The sequence below is a fragment of the Falco punctatus genome, assembly GCF_963210335.1.
Source record: "Falco punctatus genome assembly, chromosome: 4".
In the NCBI taxonomy this organism is placed as follows: domain Eukaryota; kingdom Metazoa; phylum Chordata; class Aves; order Falconiformes; family Falconidae; genus Falco; species Falco punctatus.
The window spans coordinates 21102706-21121033 of NC_137583.1; the positions used below are offsets into that span (position 1 = coordinate 21102706).

General features: G+C 43.5%; 1 protein-coding gene across 15 annotated transcripts in view; it reads left to right on the forward strand.

Moving 5' to 3' along the window:
* Positions 1-18328, forward strand: part of CHL1 (cell adhesion molecule L1 like) — a 149513-nt gene that overhangs the window by 104737 nt on the left and 26448 nt on the right. For all 15 annotated transcript variants that reach the window (XR_013927781.1, XM_080385331.1, XM_080385337.1 and 12 more), the window contains 10 exons: positions 1914-2098; positions 8193-8324; positions 8916-9053; positions 9740-9851; positions 10551-10717; positions 12282-12447; positions 13631-13755; positions 16505-16606; positions 16830-17027; positions 17852-17922. Coding sequence is in view for 14 of the 15 variants with exons in the window: in XM_080385331.1 (XP_080241457.1) it covers positions 1914-2098; positions 8193-8324; positions 8916-9053; positions 9740-9851; positions 10551-10717; positions 12282-12447; positions 13631-13755; positions 16505-16606; positions 16830-17027; positions 17852-17922 (1396 nt within the window). In the remaining variant the exon portion in view is untranslated. The remainder of the gene's footprint in view (positions 1-1913; positions 2099-8192; positions 8325-8915; positions 9054-9739; positions 9852-10550; positions 10718-12281; positions 12448-13630; positions 13756-16504; positions 16607-16829; positions 17028-17851; positions 17923-18328) is intronic.

The following is an 18328-nucleotide window of genomic DNA, read 5'->3' on the forward strand; positions in this document are numbered from 1 at the left end:
CCTTGCTCCTGCTGCTGTAGCTCGGGCAGCCGTGAGCTCCGCTTTTCCCTAAAGTCCAGTTCTCCAGTTTTTACTGTGTGCTTGTAGGTGCCCTAGTCCACCCCAGAAGAGTTGCCACCAGAGAAATAGGTAAAGCGAGCACCTCTCCAACCACTAAACCCACAATGAAAGCACAGTCACTTCTGGTTTATCCGTGGTAGAGTTGTTTGTGGAAAGGCAACTTAAATCATCATCTCCTCGTGCTGTACGGCAGAGCTGCGGGGCTGTGAAGGCAGGTGGGCAGCCGGTAAATAATTCGTATTAAAGGCTGTGCAATTATATCCCCTCTATAAAATTCCAGAATCAGGGTAGTCATCTGCCTGAACAAACATGTTTAGGGTATTTTGTTTTGCCATGTGGGCTTGAAAGGGCATTGCTCATTTAAGCTGGCAAGATGATGCCTCTGCAGTTGGTTGTCATTCCTGAGAGAAGGTGAATTCCTTGTCTCTATGGGATTCACTCCAAGTATCTGTTGCAACACTTCCTTGTCTACTTCACTACCCATCACGCTAATTTGCAGGCCCACAAACCTCCACAAGTCCACAGTTATGAGTTTATAGTGTTTTCAAGGTACTTACTAGGCAAATCACCTTGGAAATACACAAATATGAATTTTCATGTGGGAGAATTAATATCATGTATAAGAAGAGAAAGCCAGAAAAGGCTTTCTGTTTATTTGGAAAAAAAGTTTAAAAAAATAATAATAAAAAATTTTCTTTCACTCAAAATTTCCCAGGAAACTTTTTTTAAAAAGTACTTTTCAAACAGAAAGTTTTTTTTAAACAATCACTTTTGAAGGAAGACAAAGTACTTCTTTGTTTGATCACCAAGCAAATATTTTTTCCTTGAAACCCTTCAAAATTGCAACGTTTAGATCAAAACATAATGCTATTTTTATTTGCTAAAATTCCCATTTTCAGCAGAAAAATGATCAGCTTTGCCTATATCTCTGCCAATCCATCCCACCAAATGTCCACAAACCACGGAAGCGGATAGACTGAACCAGATTTCAAGTAACTAAGATCAGGGGCAGCCAACTGCAAAATAAGGAATTAAGTACATTTCCAATCTGTCATTTTTGAAGACTGATATTCTGAGTAAATGACAGCATCAGGAGGGCTTTGCCTCAGTGTAACACCAAGGCAACACAGAGCCTGACCGTGGTGCAAGAGCAGGGCAGGGACTCTTGCAGGAAATAATAGGATATTTGCACGGTTGTGCTCGCTGCTCGTGGCAAACCCTACTTTCTTGGTACCCGAGGCTTGGAGTAGCTTGTGTCTGGGCATTGTGCCACAATAACAGATGGACAAAAGAGTAAGCAGATATGACACTGTGTATGTGCGTCGTGTACGGTGTCAGGGTCGTGAAGCCCAGCTGGGAATGTGCAGACAACAGCCTGTCCTGCCTTTCTGTGTCCCTGCCATTTGCTTTCTAAAGACGTAAGGAGCATTTTCAGCCATCTCCGACAGTTGGCCACCTTTCTAACCAGGCAGGGCACTGAGTGAAGTCACTGTAATAAAGTCTTTACCTCCTTGTCTGTCCTCAAGTGCCCTTTTGGACTTGGACGAAATGAGCCGAGTCCCTCTCCCGCAGTCTGTGCCAACACGTGTACCAGGAATGCAGCCCCATGCCGTGGCCTGGTGTTGGCTGTGAAGAACTTACTCATAGGAGCCCTTCAAATCAAAAAGCAGTGTAGATGGGTTGTGGTCTCTAGTCCCTTAGTATAGCCCCAGTGTTCTACAAGGGCCAGAAAGACTCTGAAGACCACGTGCATGAAGTCCAGCAGCTCTGCTGATGTTAAGCATTACAGCAGCCCAGTATTTAACTCAAAAATATCTTCTTTTTTTTTTTTTTTTTTTTCTCTTTGCTATTAGCCCAACTCCTCATCTAAGCTGGGTCAAGGTCACTGGAAACCTGCCCAAGGACGAACCAGAAACAGAAAATTTTGGGAAGATACTGAAGATAGACCAAGTGACTGCAGCCGATGAAGGAACATACCAGTGCACGGCCAGCAACCCCATGGGGAGGGCGAAGCATGAGTTCCACGTTCACGTGGAAGGTCTGAGTACACTTTACTAAGCTTATTGATTTTGAATAGGGAGGTGGTCAAAGGGAAGTGGACAAGGACCTTTGCTAATATCACTTGGCATAATTCAACCAACTCTATCGATTTATGTGAGCTAAGGACCCGCCTTATAGTTTTGGGAAGATTGCAGAAAGTAGCACCTTTCTTAGAAAAAAAACCCAAAAGAATACCTTTTTTTTTCCTGAACCATGAAGGCTCTATGCAGTGGTGAACGGGAGTACAAATATGTGAACAGATTCAGTGCTGTAAACACGTGAGTTAGTCAAGCAGAGATATTGATGAAATAAATGCCTTGTATTAATCTGAATGTCAGACCAAAAGATCTAATTATCCTACTTGTTCATAAAGAACGTGGAAATGGCCATGCTGGGCCAGATCAGAGGTACATTGAGCCCAGTCCTCCCTTTGACTTCCACCAAAACTGAATGCCTAGGGAGGATTGTAACAACACAGTTAGCAAACAGGGTACCACCACTCTCTGTCTTTCCCTCCTTCGTGTGCTCCCTTGCTGTCAGTTTTGTATGGGACAACCTGAGCTAGGATTGGTTTCTATAACCCCTGAAAAGTATCATAAAAACATATGAAACAAAGTTAAAAAACCCCAAACTTTTAACCAATTTTTAACCATTTAAAAAAATTGAAATTTGACCCACGTGACCCTTTTTGTCACCCCTCTAAGTAATCCAAGGCCCGTTCCCACCCTTGTCTGTGTGCTGGGAAAGGTGCTGTATTAGCAGCATCCATAAATAGCCTTGGGGTTACACCTGTGTGTGTTACACACTTGTGCGTAGGGTGGTACATCCCTGTGCACGGGCATGCCTGCGTGCAGGTGGCTGAACAGGGTCAGTGCTGGCTGCTCGTGCTGGGCTAGCAAAACAAAGAACCTGGTGTGTCTGTGCATCCATTTGGTCACCATTTATTTATTTTGTTGCTAGAAGAAGGTAGATTAATGAAGCCAGCTGAGATACCTTCATAACCAGCATCTTGCAGCATGCAGGTACAAGTGCACAGCGCCTGCTCTTCCTCCATCCTCTTTTCTCCCTTCTCCCCAAACCCTGAAGGTGTGAGCCCTTCACATGAGGCAGGTGCACATGCTCTTTTCCAGGAGCAAAATAAATAAATGAGACAAGCGAGCCCTGCAGAACTATCAGTGCCACTGCAACTCTTTCAGCAATGCTGCCCATAAATAGCCTCAAAATGAGACTCCTGAAGCACAGCTGAAGAACTTGCTGAAAACATTTTCTCTTTACTGATGAAAAACGCTCCAACCTCTGCTCTGCAAAGTAAAAGAAAAAAATCCCAGGCAGTATTAAACTGTCAGAGGCTGCCAACCGCTTCATTTTAATCTGTTCTTCTTCTCCCTCTTGGTCACAAGGATTCCTGATGGGAGGAAGGGCACTTCCAGCTACCTGCTCTGTGTTTACTCATCAGCTGAGAAAAGGCCTTTTCTCCCAGTAGGTGATGAATCATCCCCACTCACTTGACACAACCTTGTGTCTTGCAGTCTTCTTTCCCTTCCTGGAAGCGTGGCAGAGGGGGATACCAGGGCATGGCAAGTTTTCAGCTGCGATGGAGGGGAAGTGCTGACTCCTAGAAATCATTCCAGATGGTTTGGAGCATCTCTGCTGTAGCTGAATATTTTAACAATCTGGCTATGATTTTCTGGGCTGTAAAAATTGAATCCTTCAAAGAAATTGCAGGAGCTGCAAAAACTAAAATACCAGAGAAATAACATTAATTAAGCAGTTCAGAATACTGACCCCTTTCTCCCCCAGTCTCCAAAGGGAAGAAGGCTTTCTGGCAAGTTGTTGTTCCTGCTCATTAACAAACAAGTACTTAAAAAAAAAAAAAAAAAAAAAAAAAAAAAAGAAATAATCCCACTGTAGCCACTGCAATGTAAAAAAATGCTTTTGCTATTTTTGCTATTACATTCATTTTCCATGTGTGTAGCTAATGATGGCTACTGTCACCAACAGGAATTCTTCCTGTTAGGAGCCACCTCACATGCAGGGTATCAAGGTAAAATTGAGCCCAAACACTGTCTTTTAGATTTTCTAACTAGCAAATGTCACTATCATTAATCAGAGATGGGCACGTTCATCATTCTTGCAGCAACTCCTCTGTGCGCATTCAAGGGCAGATCTTGAGTTGGTGGAAGTGAGCATTAATTTCGGTGGGCTTCAGGGAGGTTGTGCTGACGTAGGGCTTCCTTGCACCTGACAGGCTCTTCTCTAAGGATGTATGCAGGGAGGAGAAAATTAAACATGGAAGAAAAATTATCTCAGTTATTAACCGCCAACATAGTGCGGGTGTGTAAATCAGGATTTTGCTATCATTTCTGCACTCTGTCAAATTTTCTGTTCCTCTCTCTGCTATTTGAGGATCTCAGACCAATACCCCAGCTTTCTAAATAACAGACTTAATCAATGATATTTGCATGCAGCCCACTTACTAATCCTACAGGAGTCTGAGGGCAAAGATTCAGGCAATTATTACCAAGCATATAAAAATATTCAGCTAGCAAATTGCTTGACTGTTTGAGCATTTTAATCTCTCTTTGCAAGGAGAGATGTGGCCTGGAACATTGGTGCAGGCACAAAAGCCCCATTGTTGTTATTAGAACGAGAGATAATTATAACAAAAAAAAAAAAAAAAAGCAAGCAGCAGAAAAGCAAGCCTACAAATTGTCTTGACTTTACATGTTTGTGTATTTGGTTATTGTATATAATCTGTCAAGCCCAATATAAAATAAACATACAACCTCAAAATCTTGTCCCTATCACAGTGCCTGATCTGATAGTACCTTGATCTTGACTGAGGCTCCCAGACTGTTTTTAATAGAAATAATTATTACAATATAATGATTAAATATAGTAATGATATAATAACTAAGGGCCTTTGCAGTAATGTCTCATAATACTTTCATTACTCAGCTAGAGAAAAATAAAATAGATGAAAGTAATGTGAGGCAGAACCATGGCTGGTTGGTTTAATCAGGCTCGAACTGTAGTTCTGGGCTTCACTGGGAAAGTGCTTCGGTAGGGCCAGAGACACCAAGGTGTAGCTGCAACGGAAGCTGCCGATGATGCCCCTGAAGTGGGATGGATTGCCAACCTTTGGGAAGATGTGAGAATTTGAAATGTTCTTGACAAATTGGAAAAATGGTCTGGAATAAAAAGGATGGGCTTCAGTAACCACAAGTGCAAACCAGTCCTGATCAGGCAGCGCTAACTGGCTTCATAAGCAGAGGATGGAAGATGTCTGCTTAGACTAGTCTGGAGGTTATGCTGGATACAAGCTGAACAGAACTTGGAAATAGTAATCTTACAGAAAAAGCAAAAATTGTCCTGGAAAGTGTAAAGGAAAGTGTTGTAAGAGAGGCTACTGAGAGCTGGTAAGGCTGCATGTGACGTGACCAGTTTTATGCCGTGCACTTCATCAGGGCTGGGGTTACCTCAAGACAGTTCAGGAGAAAGGAGAAAGCAGCAAGGGCAATCACAAAGCTCAAGAACATGGCATTTAAGAAAAAAAAAAATGATAAATCTACTTAATTTAGGAAGGAATGGATCTGGGGAAGGCATAAGAGCCTTCAGATGAACTGAGGTTTCTTCACAGAGTTCCCTAGGCATAGCATCCGTTACCATAGACTGAAACTGCAGCAAGGCAGAAGGTGGTTAGACCTTAAAAGCTTGTTCTAGTCGGGGGGGAAAGCGTAGTGCTGCCATAGACATCATGGGAGGCTGAGGTGAAGGTTTCTATCCACCAGGGGCATTTTAGGAGTAGATGATCCTGCTGTGTTGCAGAAGGGTGGGCCAGGTGCCCATTTTCGATCTCTTCCATTTTTGGACCTGTAATTATACTCCCATAAAGACATAAATCTCTTAACCTGGACCCCCATTTATAGCTCTTACCAAGAATAATACAATATGCAATGAACTGCTTGCCACGCCGCTTTGCTCACAGACTAGTGGACTATCTAGCCACTTGTTTCTGCAGTTGCTAAAAAATACGTGTATCTTGTTATTCTCATATTTTATATACTTATTAGGAGTGCAGCGTATCTGCCATGCAGAAAAGAGGTTCTTCAGCCTTTCTGTGAAATTACATTTCATACTTGGCAAAATCTTGTTGCCTATGGTTTCTCAGCTGCATCATTTTCTTGGGGCAACCCCAGCAATTTCCATGCTGAGGAAGGAAAGCAGTGGCATAATGTATCTGCAGCTCACTTCAGTGTATGCACAGATGGAAATAGGAAGGGATCCATTGGGTAGTTTGTATTCAGTCTATGTTTGGTGTCTCACCTCCTCCAAAACAAGGAAATATCCTGTCTCAAGTACTGTGTTTGTGGCAGACCTAGAGGGGAAAAAACAAAACAAAACCAAACAAAATAATCAGCACTGATACAAACCTGTTCACCTCCATGCCTTTGACCTGACTTTTCCTGATGAAAGCATAATGTATAGAAGAGAGAGAAGAGGCAAAAGATCTGCAAAATCAAAATGTTCTGCTGCTTGCAGAGTTTTTTCCTGGAGCCAAATACGAGGAAGCATAGCCAGCATGGTCACGTCACACGCTGTGCTGCGAGAGGGCGACCAGCAGTGTGAGGAAGGCAGCAGGAGAAATCTGTACTGTGTGAAGGAAATGCAAAGATGTTATAATTTTAGATAAGCTTCAGTGTGTTGGATTTTACTTCAGCCTTTAGATGTTGTTTAACGATGTCTCCGTGGGTGCTTTACTGTGGAAACGGTGGAGCGTGTGTAGAATCTCTCGTGTGTCACACTTCAGAGGTGGTTTTTCAATATGTCTGTGTGAACGTGAGCAATGATGCTTTGTTTTAGCATATCACACTGATAACATCTGGAGATGTATTACCAGGCAACAGCTCTGTTAATCTTCAAAGCGTTTTATAAGCATTAACTAATGAATCCTCATGTTTTCCATACATTAGGTCATCATTTTCTAATAGGGAAAGAGGCCCAGGGATCTGCCCAGCACATGCAGAAGAGGTAGCGTTGGGTCTGGAATTAAAATGTGGAAGTTTGTTGCTTCTTGGGGAGAGATAATGAGGAGTTCAGGGCTGTGTTTTGGATGGAGCCTGCCCACTGAAAAGTAGGCAGGCTCAGGGACCTGCGTTCGGTCTGTAGAGAGCAAAGCACTCATCAGATTAATGCTTTTTCTCCCCTCTGTGTTCCCTTCCCTCCCTTACGGTTGTGTTTTTCCGATGAGGTGTGGGTACCTGGTGCTCGGGGGCTGCTCTGCAGAGAAGGTTTCTCCAGAGCTCCCTCAGTTTAGCTGGCGGTGCTGGGGAAGAGGCGAGCCCAGGGAATGCAGCAGCACACTGCAGCTCCTCTGCCACACTGCTGCTCCTCTACCACCACCCTGTGGGCAGCCTTTCTGCGCTGCTGCTCAGGATAGAGGTTCTGTCATCCCCCCGTGGTAAGAGAATGTGTCAGCATTCCTAAATACGTTTCCATCATGAATACATGACGGAAAACCAGAATATTGAAAAATCACAATGCATTTCGTCAGCACATGCCGATGAGCAGATGGAGGTGCTGTGTCCTGTCGTGGAGCATCGCTGCGGCGCAGCACGCTGCACTCCGTCTGCTCCTGGGCGAGGGGGTGGGAGCCACTTGCTCTTGTCTAGTGATGGGGATTTGAGCTGGGTGGATATTTGCATCTTGTTTGAGCTGCCGAAATAGCCTCACCTCATTTCACAGACCACAGTCTTGTGTCTGAGGGTCCTTGTGAAAATGCTGACCTGTTCAGGTTTGCCTCCTTCCCTAGCCTCTCACCTCCCATTTGCATTTGTTTTCCACTTGGATTAACGCTGCCCATTTCCTACACCCTCTCCCTGACACATTTCACAGAGTCTGAAGGACAGAACCTGATGTGTGCTGATGCTTGTTTTACCTTTTGTAACATCGGTTTGCAAAAACCCAGTAGGCTGCCAGGAGCTGGCTGGGAGCGGTGGGCAGCGCTTGCCATCTCCTGGAGGACCACAGCGACAGCAGGGACGGGCGCGGCTGGCTGGGGCCCTGATACCTGCCATGTCCCCTCTTTGCAGAGCCTCCCCGGTGGATAAAGGAGCCCGAAGGTGGTGTTTACAGCGTAGGAACAAATCTTGTGCTGCTGTGTGAAGCTATTGGCAACCCCGAGCCGACCATTCAGTGGAAACTGAACGGGATGCCCATCGACAGTAAGTTCTGCTGTAGGGTGGGACGTCCCCCTTCTGCGCCCAGTTAGAGGGAACACATGAATCCCAGTGCACTGAATGAGGTCTCATGTGACATGAATGTATATTTATTGACTAGTAAAGCTCACGTTCAGATGTGATCTGGAAGGGAGTAGGGATGGAAGCCGCAGGGTGTGTGGGGTGGTACCCAGGAGTTGCTGCATCTGCCTTGCCCCGTAACATGCCCGTCTTTCGGGGACCTGGGGTAGCTTATGTTCGTTGAGGGCTCCTGGTCTTTGTGCTTCTGAGTAAGCACAAGTGACTGTGTGGCTGGGGAGCACAGGCCCTCTCCCTGCTGCAGCAGTATTATTACTACCATTTAAAAAAAGCCTGCTTGGGGATTTTACTGGAAATTGGTGCTCTGAAGCATTTTCTTAAGGCCACAGGAGCGCTGACAAAGGTAGTGCTCTGCAACTTGATCTCCAGCTCTCGAGCAAGGTCCTGTGTTGATCTTGAAGATGTGCTTCATGTTTTGACTTTCAAGGAATGAGGAGAGACTGTGAACTCCACAGTCATGGTGTTCCCTCCAGCTCCTGACAGTCTGGGTCTTTCCAGGTAGGACCTTCCGAGGGAGAATCTCTGCCAGAGAGATCAGCCTTACCAACCTTCAGCTCCACGACAGTGCTGTGTACCAGTGTGAGGCCAGCAACAAGCACGGCACCATCCTTGCTAGCGCCAATGTGAACGTCCTCAGTGAGTACCCTCCCACCCTTCCCTGTGCATGAGAAACATCTGGCTACCTCCCATTCTGCTGACTGAATCACTGGAACAGCTTGGGGTTTGTAACCACGTCTTTGTCCCTTTGCATTGGCTCCAGAGTTTAAGAAATGTGTTGTCTAAACGAATGCAACAAGCCTTGTCAAGGGTAATATTATATGCTTAGTATAAGTGCTCATGAGCTTTGATATATTCTTTATTTTAAAAAACATGGTTGTGGTTGGGCTCAAAACCTTTTGAAATCAAATGTACTAAAACCACTGGGGGCTGAGTTGTGACCACAACTCTGTTATTGAATTATTAAGTGTATTGTTAATCTTTAATTTCAGTTGTGGTGCTCAGCCTGTTCTTCAAAGAAAGGGAGTGATGGGAATGTATTTAATAAAAGAGGTCTCTAGAGGAAGCAGAACCAGGTCTGGTTTCTCTCCTGGAGCACACTGATGTTTCTTGTTCTGACATGTCCAGCAGTCAGTTGCTGTTATCTGTGTCAGTGAAGCTTATGAGACCTCATTTGCTCAGTGCAACTAGTTCCAAAAGGCAGTGAAATTCCCATTAAGTGGCTAAGCCTTTGATCTTTGTTGGAAAAGGGGATGATGTGGGGACAGTATTTATATTTCCAGGTCTGAAATGCAGTGCTGCTCATTTTGCATTCTCTTCTGCAGATATTGCTCCCTTAATACTGACCTCAGATGGTGAAAACTATGCCACAGTTGTGGGTTACAGTGCCTTCCTGCACTGTGAGATTTTTGCCTCGCCTGCAGCAGATATTAGATGGTAAGCCGCTGAGAACTGATGTTTTCATGTGAAGCAAGCTCATACGGGCTCCCCAAACACTGAGAAATGTGCTAGTTATTGTTTCTGTGCAGTTAAAATTAGAAATGTTTTACAAAACTGTATACAATGTAAATATTCTGTGTTTAAATGCACTTTCAAGAACCTTGAAGAACTGGTTTTTAAAGGGAGGCTGGTGAAAGTCCTCGACACCTATATGAGACAAGCGCTGGGACATTCATTAAACCCATGCTGTATGGACCCAAACCCTGCTATAGCCTCATCGGCCTTAGTTAAATCTTGGCAACTTTTTGAGTTTGGACACATTATTGAGGTGGGAACGGCATGACTTACAGACTGTATTGACCTGGAAATGGTTCCATACGTTGGAAATCACAGCATTGTCACAGCGCTTGGCAGGTGCAATAAAATTGCAGATGACAGCTATAGATTAAAGACTCAGCCAGACTAGTTCAAAGACCTTGCTAGACGCTGTCAGCATGGTTTTGGTTTGCAGGAAGCTTATGTCCCTTTGATGTGCTGCACGTGTGTAAAGTGACTTGCTAATCGTGGCTTGGTTGCTTGGTGGCAGAGCTGAGGCCAGCTCCCCAAATTCCTGTGTTCCCTGCGATAGCTGCTAACCATGAAATAACAGTTCCTGCAGCCCTAGAAACAAACCGTAACTCTTGTTATCATCTTTAGGACAAAGGATGACAGCATAGAGCCACTTTCAGCGTTGCGCTATGAGTTAAATAAGAACGGCACCCTAGAGATCAAAGAAACAAAGAAAGAAGACTCGGGCTCGTATGCTTGCTGGGCTGCAAACTCTGTTGGAAAAAGAGCAATTACTGCTAATCTGGATATAAGAGGTAATGGATCAGTTGTGCACAGAAAGACTTTTGACATCTGCTGAGGCTGTATATTTACAAATTTTCAGTGAATAAGTGATTAGTAAATATTCACTCCAAGGTACAGATTTATTCTGTGAGGCTATAAATTCTCTGTATGTTGACCTGAAATTGCCACAGGTCTCATGTATATGCAGCAATTAGTATTTGTCTCCATTTTTCTGTGTGATTTCTCCATGCTCGCACATGACATTTACTTTCTTCACACTTGCAGAAGCTGCGTAAGCCACCGAAAACTTGCAGTTTACTTCAAAGATCTGTTAACTTTATTATCTTAAAAGGATTTCCCCTCCTTCACACCACCAGCTCTGTTACGTTCAGAGCAGGTTCTTGGCAGATCCTCAGCAGCCCACAGCCCTCCCTGTGCTTGTGGGCTTGGGGGGGTCCTTGCTGAGCCGGACAGGGTCCCTGAAGCTCCCACAGCCCTGGGCATCCTCCTATAGCTGCCATCCCTCCTGTTGATCAGCAGTTACATCCCAAACTGAATCACCTTCTACAGTGAACCCCAAGAACCTTGCAGCAAGATGAGTTAGGTGGTGATGTTGGTGTAAGGGATTCGCATTAGGCTTTTGCCTTATTATCAACTTTGCAAATATTTGTAAATAGGGAAAATAATTACTGAAATGTGTTTACTTCTAAATTTCAGATACATCCCTTGTGTTCCAATTCTGCTTTAAGGGATTTATGTACGTGGTTGGGCAGGAGGGGTTTTCCACTGAAGGGTGTGATGGCAGTGGACAGTTGAGTACACAGGTTTAAATTTAATGGGCTGTATCTAAATTCACTGAGGATTTAGGACTTGCCAAAAAAAACACCCCAGACTTAAATACTCTATTAGCAAAGTCCTCAGAAGAACTCTCTAATGCAGATTTGCTATGACAAACATGAGAAACAAAGCCCACTCTTTTTGTGTTCAATTTCCACCCACCCTTTGCTTTGTAAATTTTACAGTGATAATAAACATGAAAATGTACAATGAAACTCTTACAGAGCAACATTTCACTGTAAAAATAAATTCAGCCAAGTGCTTTCTTCTTACTTATTCATCTGTTTCTGCATTCAGATTAGAGTCAATTAAAAGAACAAACTTGATTGCAATAATTTTTTCTCACTTGACTTTAATAAGCTTGTAATTTTTCTTGGATCATTGCCAAAGCCTATCTCAAATGGCAATTGGACATAAAAGTCATATTCAAGCCTTTTTTTTATCATCCATTTCATGACAGTCTGCTAACAAGGATTTTCACCTGTGACTTTTTTTGTAGGTTTTTTGAGTTGGTTTTTTTTTTCCCCTGGAGCTCTTCCATTTAGAGTGAACTAAAAAACAATTTTTCAGGATAGAAAATTAAATCCTGGCAAATATCTGTTTCGAAAACAGCCATCCTTCACTTGAAATGTTTGTATATGTAACAAAAAAGACATGATTGTTGCTCCTAAGATTGTGTTTTATATATGAAGTGCTTGGTGAAAATTTGATGTAATAGTCTCTCTTCCTAATCAAAGTATTTTTTCTGTGATCAATCAGATGCTACAAAACTTGTTGTTACTCCAAAGAACCCCCGAGTGTTGAAATCACATTCAATTTTATTGAAATGTCAGTCTGAGTATGATTCACACTTGAAACACAGTTTTAAATTATCCTGGAGGAAAGATGGAGATGAGCTGCCATTCAACAGCACGGAGTATGGCAGGTAAGCAGGGAAGAAGCAAGAGTTTTCTTCTTCTAAGCTGAATTAATGCTATATGGTGCTGGAATATGAGTTTCAATAAACATGAGACTTAATAGCCTGAAATGCAAATTTATGTCTGCAAGAATTCTTCATGCAATGTGTGAATAGATCTGCATTTTATATATGTATAAATATAAATGCATCTCTGTGAGTTTTGAGCCATGGCTGGCAAATGATACTGGTTTTTATTCACTCCCTCACCATCACAGCATCATCAACATTGCATAAATGTTGATTCAGACCAAAGATACAGCCCTAGCCCCAGTGCAGTCCATTGGGTTTTGTTTCTCCACTTCAGTGGAACTAGTATTTTCCTGTGGTTTACACCTGTTTGGACAAAATGAAGTCCTTGTGATATTTAAGTGAATGAAAAACAGGTTTCTGGAATTCTGCCTTAAGATCGTACACATTAAAAACAATTAGTTTTTCCTATGTATGAGTTTAGGACTTACAGGTCCGGGCTGAATTTTGCCCTACTCTTGTGTTTCCATTGACCTCAAGGGGATGGAGCTCAGCCTTTATTCCATATGAAGTGTCCCACAGTGGGCAATCAGACATCTTTATTAATTACCACAGAAGAGAGATGGTTTCCTAAATACCGCAGTGCTGGAGAGGCTGAAGATCCTGCTGAGGCCACGTAGTGTGGGGAGATAGTGCCAAGCAAATGCCATGTCTGCAACAGAGCCCTTGTGTGTGGGTTAATGCCAGCTTCCCCTGGTGCATTGGACATCACACAAGTGGATCGGGAATGCTCAGTTTTACTCAACCCTTTGAAAAATTTGGACATAAAGCCCATGTATTTGCCTCCTTAATGATGTGCCAAAATCCTATGTCCCAGACACTCAGCCGATGCGTATCAATGTGGCTCTTTTGAGCCCCAGAGAGGCTTGCCAGCTTCCAGCCACGGAGGCTGAATTGCTACAAAATACAAATAATAGTTTACAGCACGGTATAATACAACTACAATTACATTTTAAAGCAATAGGCCTGATGTGCAATTATGTTATTCAAAACGTCCAGTTACCAAGTTTTTTTATGCACCGTTTTTTGGAGAACAGCAGTGTCTGTCTGTCGTATGCTTATCTTACAGATTTTTCTCTACCTTATTTGTACGTACCTTTTTTTTTGGTTTTGTACCCCACAGGGTAATTCTGGACAGGGATACACTGTTCATATCAAGCGTGACGCTGGAGGATCAAGGTGTTTACACGTGTGTGGCTAGCACATCTCTGGACAGCGTCACCGCCACATCGCAGCTGGTAGTTCTTGGTAAGATAATGTTTCCCTGCTGTGCAGGCAGCTCCGTGCGGTACAGAAAGCCATCGCCCTGCTGCCCCTTCCTTGCTTCTTTTGCCCAGTTCAGTTACAGAGCCTCAATCACCCAGTTTCACAGAGGTGTGAGGTACCTCTCGCTTGTTAACCTCAGTTGTGCTGTCCTTGTGCCACCTGGAACAGGGCCACCAATGCACGCTTTCCATCTGTATTCAATCTTTGGGGGACCTAGGAGGAGGCAGCTTTTCTTCTTGGTTCAGGAGTCACCCACAGTGGCTGTAAGAGTTTGTCCAGGCTGGAAGGTGCAATAGCATATTGAGAATAGCTCTGCTTCTACTTTGAAGTCCTTGGTCAGTCCTTCACCCCACTTCACTAGCCATTTGCACACTAATTACTGCTTGGACTATTTTTTTTGAAGAAAGACGCAAGGCCAGTATTTAGATGTCTAAGTCCTCTGAAGATCAGTGGAAGTTAAGCACCTAAAAGGATTAATTGTCTTAGTGAACCTGAGCATAAATTATTGTCCGGTGGCAAAGAGCAACTCCACAGCAGAGAAAAGCCTTGACCTGCACAGTCTGAAGCTTGACCTTACAACCTGCCTCCCTTTCTGAAGAACCACTTGGAATTACAGGGGTGAACTTCGGAGTGATATGCAGTCCTCTCCACATGTACCTAAGGGCATCAGCCAATAGCTAAAATTTTGTTTGGTGGACAGTTTTGCATCATTTAAATTTCATTAAATTTTGCTTCATTTTACATTTTAATTTATTTCTGGCTGTGACAGCAACAAGAACTAAGACAATCTGTCTTTCAAGATGTTTCACGCTTTAAATGAATGGTATTTTTCAGTAAATTAAGAAGATGCTATACACATTATTTATGGTACTGTGTTCTTTAGTGCTGTATAATTCAAAATGTTTGTAGACTATTCGTTACATTACTTATGAAAATTTCATGAAGCATTTTATTCCCTCTTAGAAAGGTGATTTGCGGAAGAGGAAAACCAGTCTTCTGCTCTTTCCCCCTTGTTTGTCGTATGTAAGGAAGGTCTTGGTGGTTTAACAATACCTGTTATTTTCAAAATGAAAAAATCAGGCTTCTTTTGCAATGAAAGGTTTGTGAAATGGCTAAAGAACTAATTATGGTGCAGATGGAGACATCAGAGTATGGACAACTAAGAGCAAAAGAAATATTCAGTTAGAGTGGTGCTAAGTATTTGTTCTATGATACATGAACAGATAGAGGAGTGGGTATCTTTAAGATGCACTATTGTCATCTTTAAAATATGCTGAGTTTTAACTCAATATATTTAACAAGAATAGAACAGCAAAATGCCTGTAGATTAAATGGTGCTTTCATGATTTTTCCCAGGTACAATAGAAATAGGCGGGTGGAATGCAAAGAAAACTGAAACAAGGAGTCCAACCAAAATATAACCTTTTTAACTTTCTGATGTACCCTGAGATAAAACAAGAAAACTCAATATTGTTATTTGAAAAAAAAATCAGTACAAACACAATTAATTTTTCTCACAATGACAGAGACAGCTCGGTGGTGAAGGTGGCTGCTTTTCTTATAATGAATGACATTGCCAGCGAAAAATGTGCTTGGGACATTGGAGCAGGAGGAGATCAAAGACCTGAAGTTGTGCAGTCTGGTTGCCTTGGTCTGTACGTTTCTTAGGTCTTGAAACCTCAGCCCTGTGGCTGAGGAGAGGGAGGGAGCGTGTGTGACTTTGGAAGGATGTGGGGTTGCCATCAGCCCCCTCAGCGAGAAGTTACCCTTTTACATCAGGCCCTGACACAAAACCATAAAATGTAAAACTTCCCCGTTTCAGTTACCGAGCTAACCCAGCCAGACTGCCGGTGGTGAATGCCAGCCGTAAGGAGGCTGTACAGCTGTCGGTCTGAAACCGCTGAGTTCGCAAGTGCAAATACCGGCGATTTGGCAGACGACCCGATGCACAGAGCCCCCCTGCTGCCATAGAGGAACAAGGTGGTGGTGCAGGTGTGTGTGTCGCAGGACTGTGAGGGGGAGCAGCCTGTTTTGGTGGTGCTGGTAACCTCAGCCCTGTTCAGACCACGTCCCTGGAAAGGGAGCTCTGGTGGCACCAGGGTGGTCCTGTGCTCGGGGCTTGCTTGTCCCCGCGAGGTGCAGGGCAGTTATCATACCAACCGCCAACACCTCTGGCTCTGGATCCTCTGGACAGTGTGAATTGAGTTGGCAGGCAAAGAATTTTCTGGTTTCCTTTAAACATAGGTGCTGATGGCTGGGATAATGAATGTTACCCCTTCACTCATACTCTAAAGGGCCAAGTTCGGTAATGGTTGGAGCCGAGACACCTTCTACTGCTCTGGTTTGCACCAGGGTAAATCCAAGTGATGCTAATACAACTTTCTGCTAAGAGCAACATCAATGTCTATTAATGATTAAATAGATCTTAGTGTTGATTTGAAAGGAAAAACCAGTTGCTGCAAGCACAGTAATGACAGTAGGTGGAAATGAGCTTCAGAAGGGATATTGCATTTAGAAGGGAGAAAGCAGGACCAGGAGATACAGTCAGGTGTTCTCTAATAAAAAGGATCTTTAAAAGCTTTTTTAAAACACTTTCCTAATCTTTTCCGTTGGAAATGAAAAGATGTTTTACCACCAGCGTCACTAAACTTGCTGTTCTCATCCCTTGGGAAATGCCAACACAAACGGCAAGAGCTTGCTGTGCTCCTGATGCTTCTTCATTGTTTCTCAGATGTTCCTGATCCACCAGAAGACCTTCAGCTCTCTGAAAATCAGAACCGGAGTGTTCGACTGTCCTGGAAAGCTGGGGCCAGCCATAACAGCCCTGTTAATGGTATGAAGGATTTCAGTAGCATCACCTTGTGCTGTTCAACATTGTGGCATGTCACGACTGTTAAGAGAAACAAACCGTGCTCACAGCCATACTTAATCAGTTTTACTATGACAGTTAATTTGGTGTAAATTTGTTCCCATTCTTGCTATGTATAAGCCATTTATACAGGCTCTGCCTTTTTTTCTTTTGTTTTGTTTTGGTGTGGGGTTTTTTTCCTCCCCAGAGTCGATTATAGAGTTTGAGGAGAACCGGTGGGAGCCGGGGAGGTGGCAGGAGCTCACGCGAGCCCCGGGGAATGACACCACAGCCCTTTTGTCACTGGCCCCGTATATGAATTATCAGTTCCGTGTCACGTCGGTGAACGCTGTGGGAAGAAGCCAGCCTAGCAAACCATCGCTGCGCTACGCAACACCTCCAGCTGGTAAACACTGCCATCTAGTTTTCTGAACGTTAATATTTTTAGTGTTTTGCTGGGAATAAAGGTGTCCTCCTGTGCCTTAGAGGGGTGCCAAGAAGTCAGGGTGGCTTGTGCTGCTTTCGCTGCTCAGTGGCAGCCCAGGGATGCTGCGGTGAGGAATACGCTGCTGTGGTTAGCGGGGTGTTTCCTACCTGGGTCCCTCTACTGCTTTCCTGAGCTCTGCTGATTTCACACCGTTAAAGCCCGTTGTGGCCCGGGATGGACAAGCCGAAGATCAGGGTTTATGGGAAGCCTTGCAGCAGCACAGAATTGCCAAAAATCTCCATTCACAGGGCATTTTGCATCGTGACAGAAAATGTGTCTCTGAAAGTCATTTTAGAGGCCAACTGTTCAGCATTTGCATTCCTTGGCATTTTTTTTTTTAATTTATTTTTTTCCCCTTTACTTCAATTTCAGGTCCTTTCAGCTGTGTGCATCCCACTAATGACATACCTTCTGTTTACTATCCCCATAGGGAGAAAAATCTCTTCCTCATAATCTCCCTACATCTGGTGCTTTGGAATTCAAAAGTCACAGTTTCATGTTAGCTGGTAGCTCCAACCAACAAGGGCACTTAGGAATCAAAACAGCATAAACAATGTGTTTTGGTCACAGCAGCTTTGCTGATCCAAGTAATTAATCCCATGAACTTTTGTTAAGGTGTCTTTCACTCTCAGTAAGACAAAAATAAGGTTTTTTACATCTTTTTTTGTTTGTTTGCATTTGAGATATAAATGCAATTAAAATGCAGGCTATGCAAACTAACCTTATCACCTGTGTGGTTCCAGCTCCAGACAAGAACCCAGAAAACATCCGAGTTGAAGCTTCTGAACCAAATGAAATGGTGATGAAATGGGAGGTAAGGCGAACACATCCCTCAATGCTACAATATGGGAAACAGGTTCTCCCTTCAAGCAGCAGTTTCTAAAGCAGCATGGAATTTATCAGGATGTTGTTTTAATGTAATTACATTTAAAAAAAGAAATAACAGATCCCTTGACGTTATCTCCCCTTCCCCTACCTCTGTGTTTTGGGAATTAGCAAATTCCATAGGTAGGACCCTCGATGCTCCTGAGTCAAAGGTAAAGGTGTTATTGACTTTAATGTGTGTACTGGGTTTCCCCCTAGTATCATTTTTGCTTCAAAAGACAATTTTTTACATCTAACTTTGCGGGTTATTAAGAACTGTGGAAGCACAGTGAGAATTCCCCAGTGTGCTCTTCTTGTGTGCATCTTGCATACAGGGAAGTGCTTAAAATGACTGC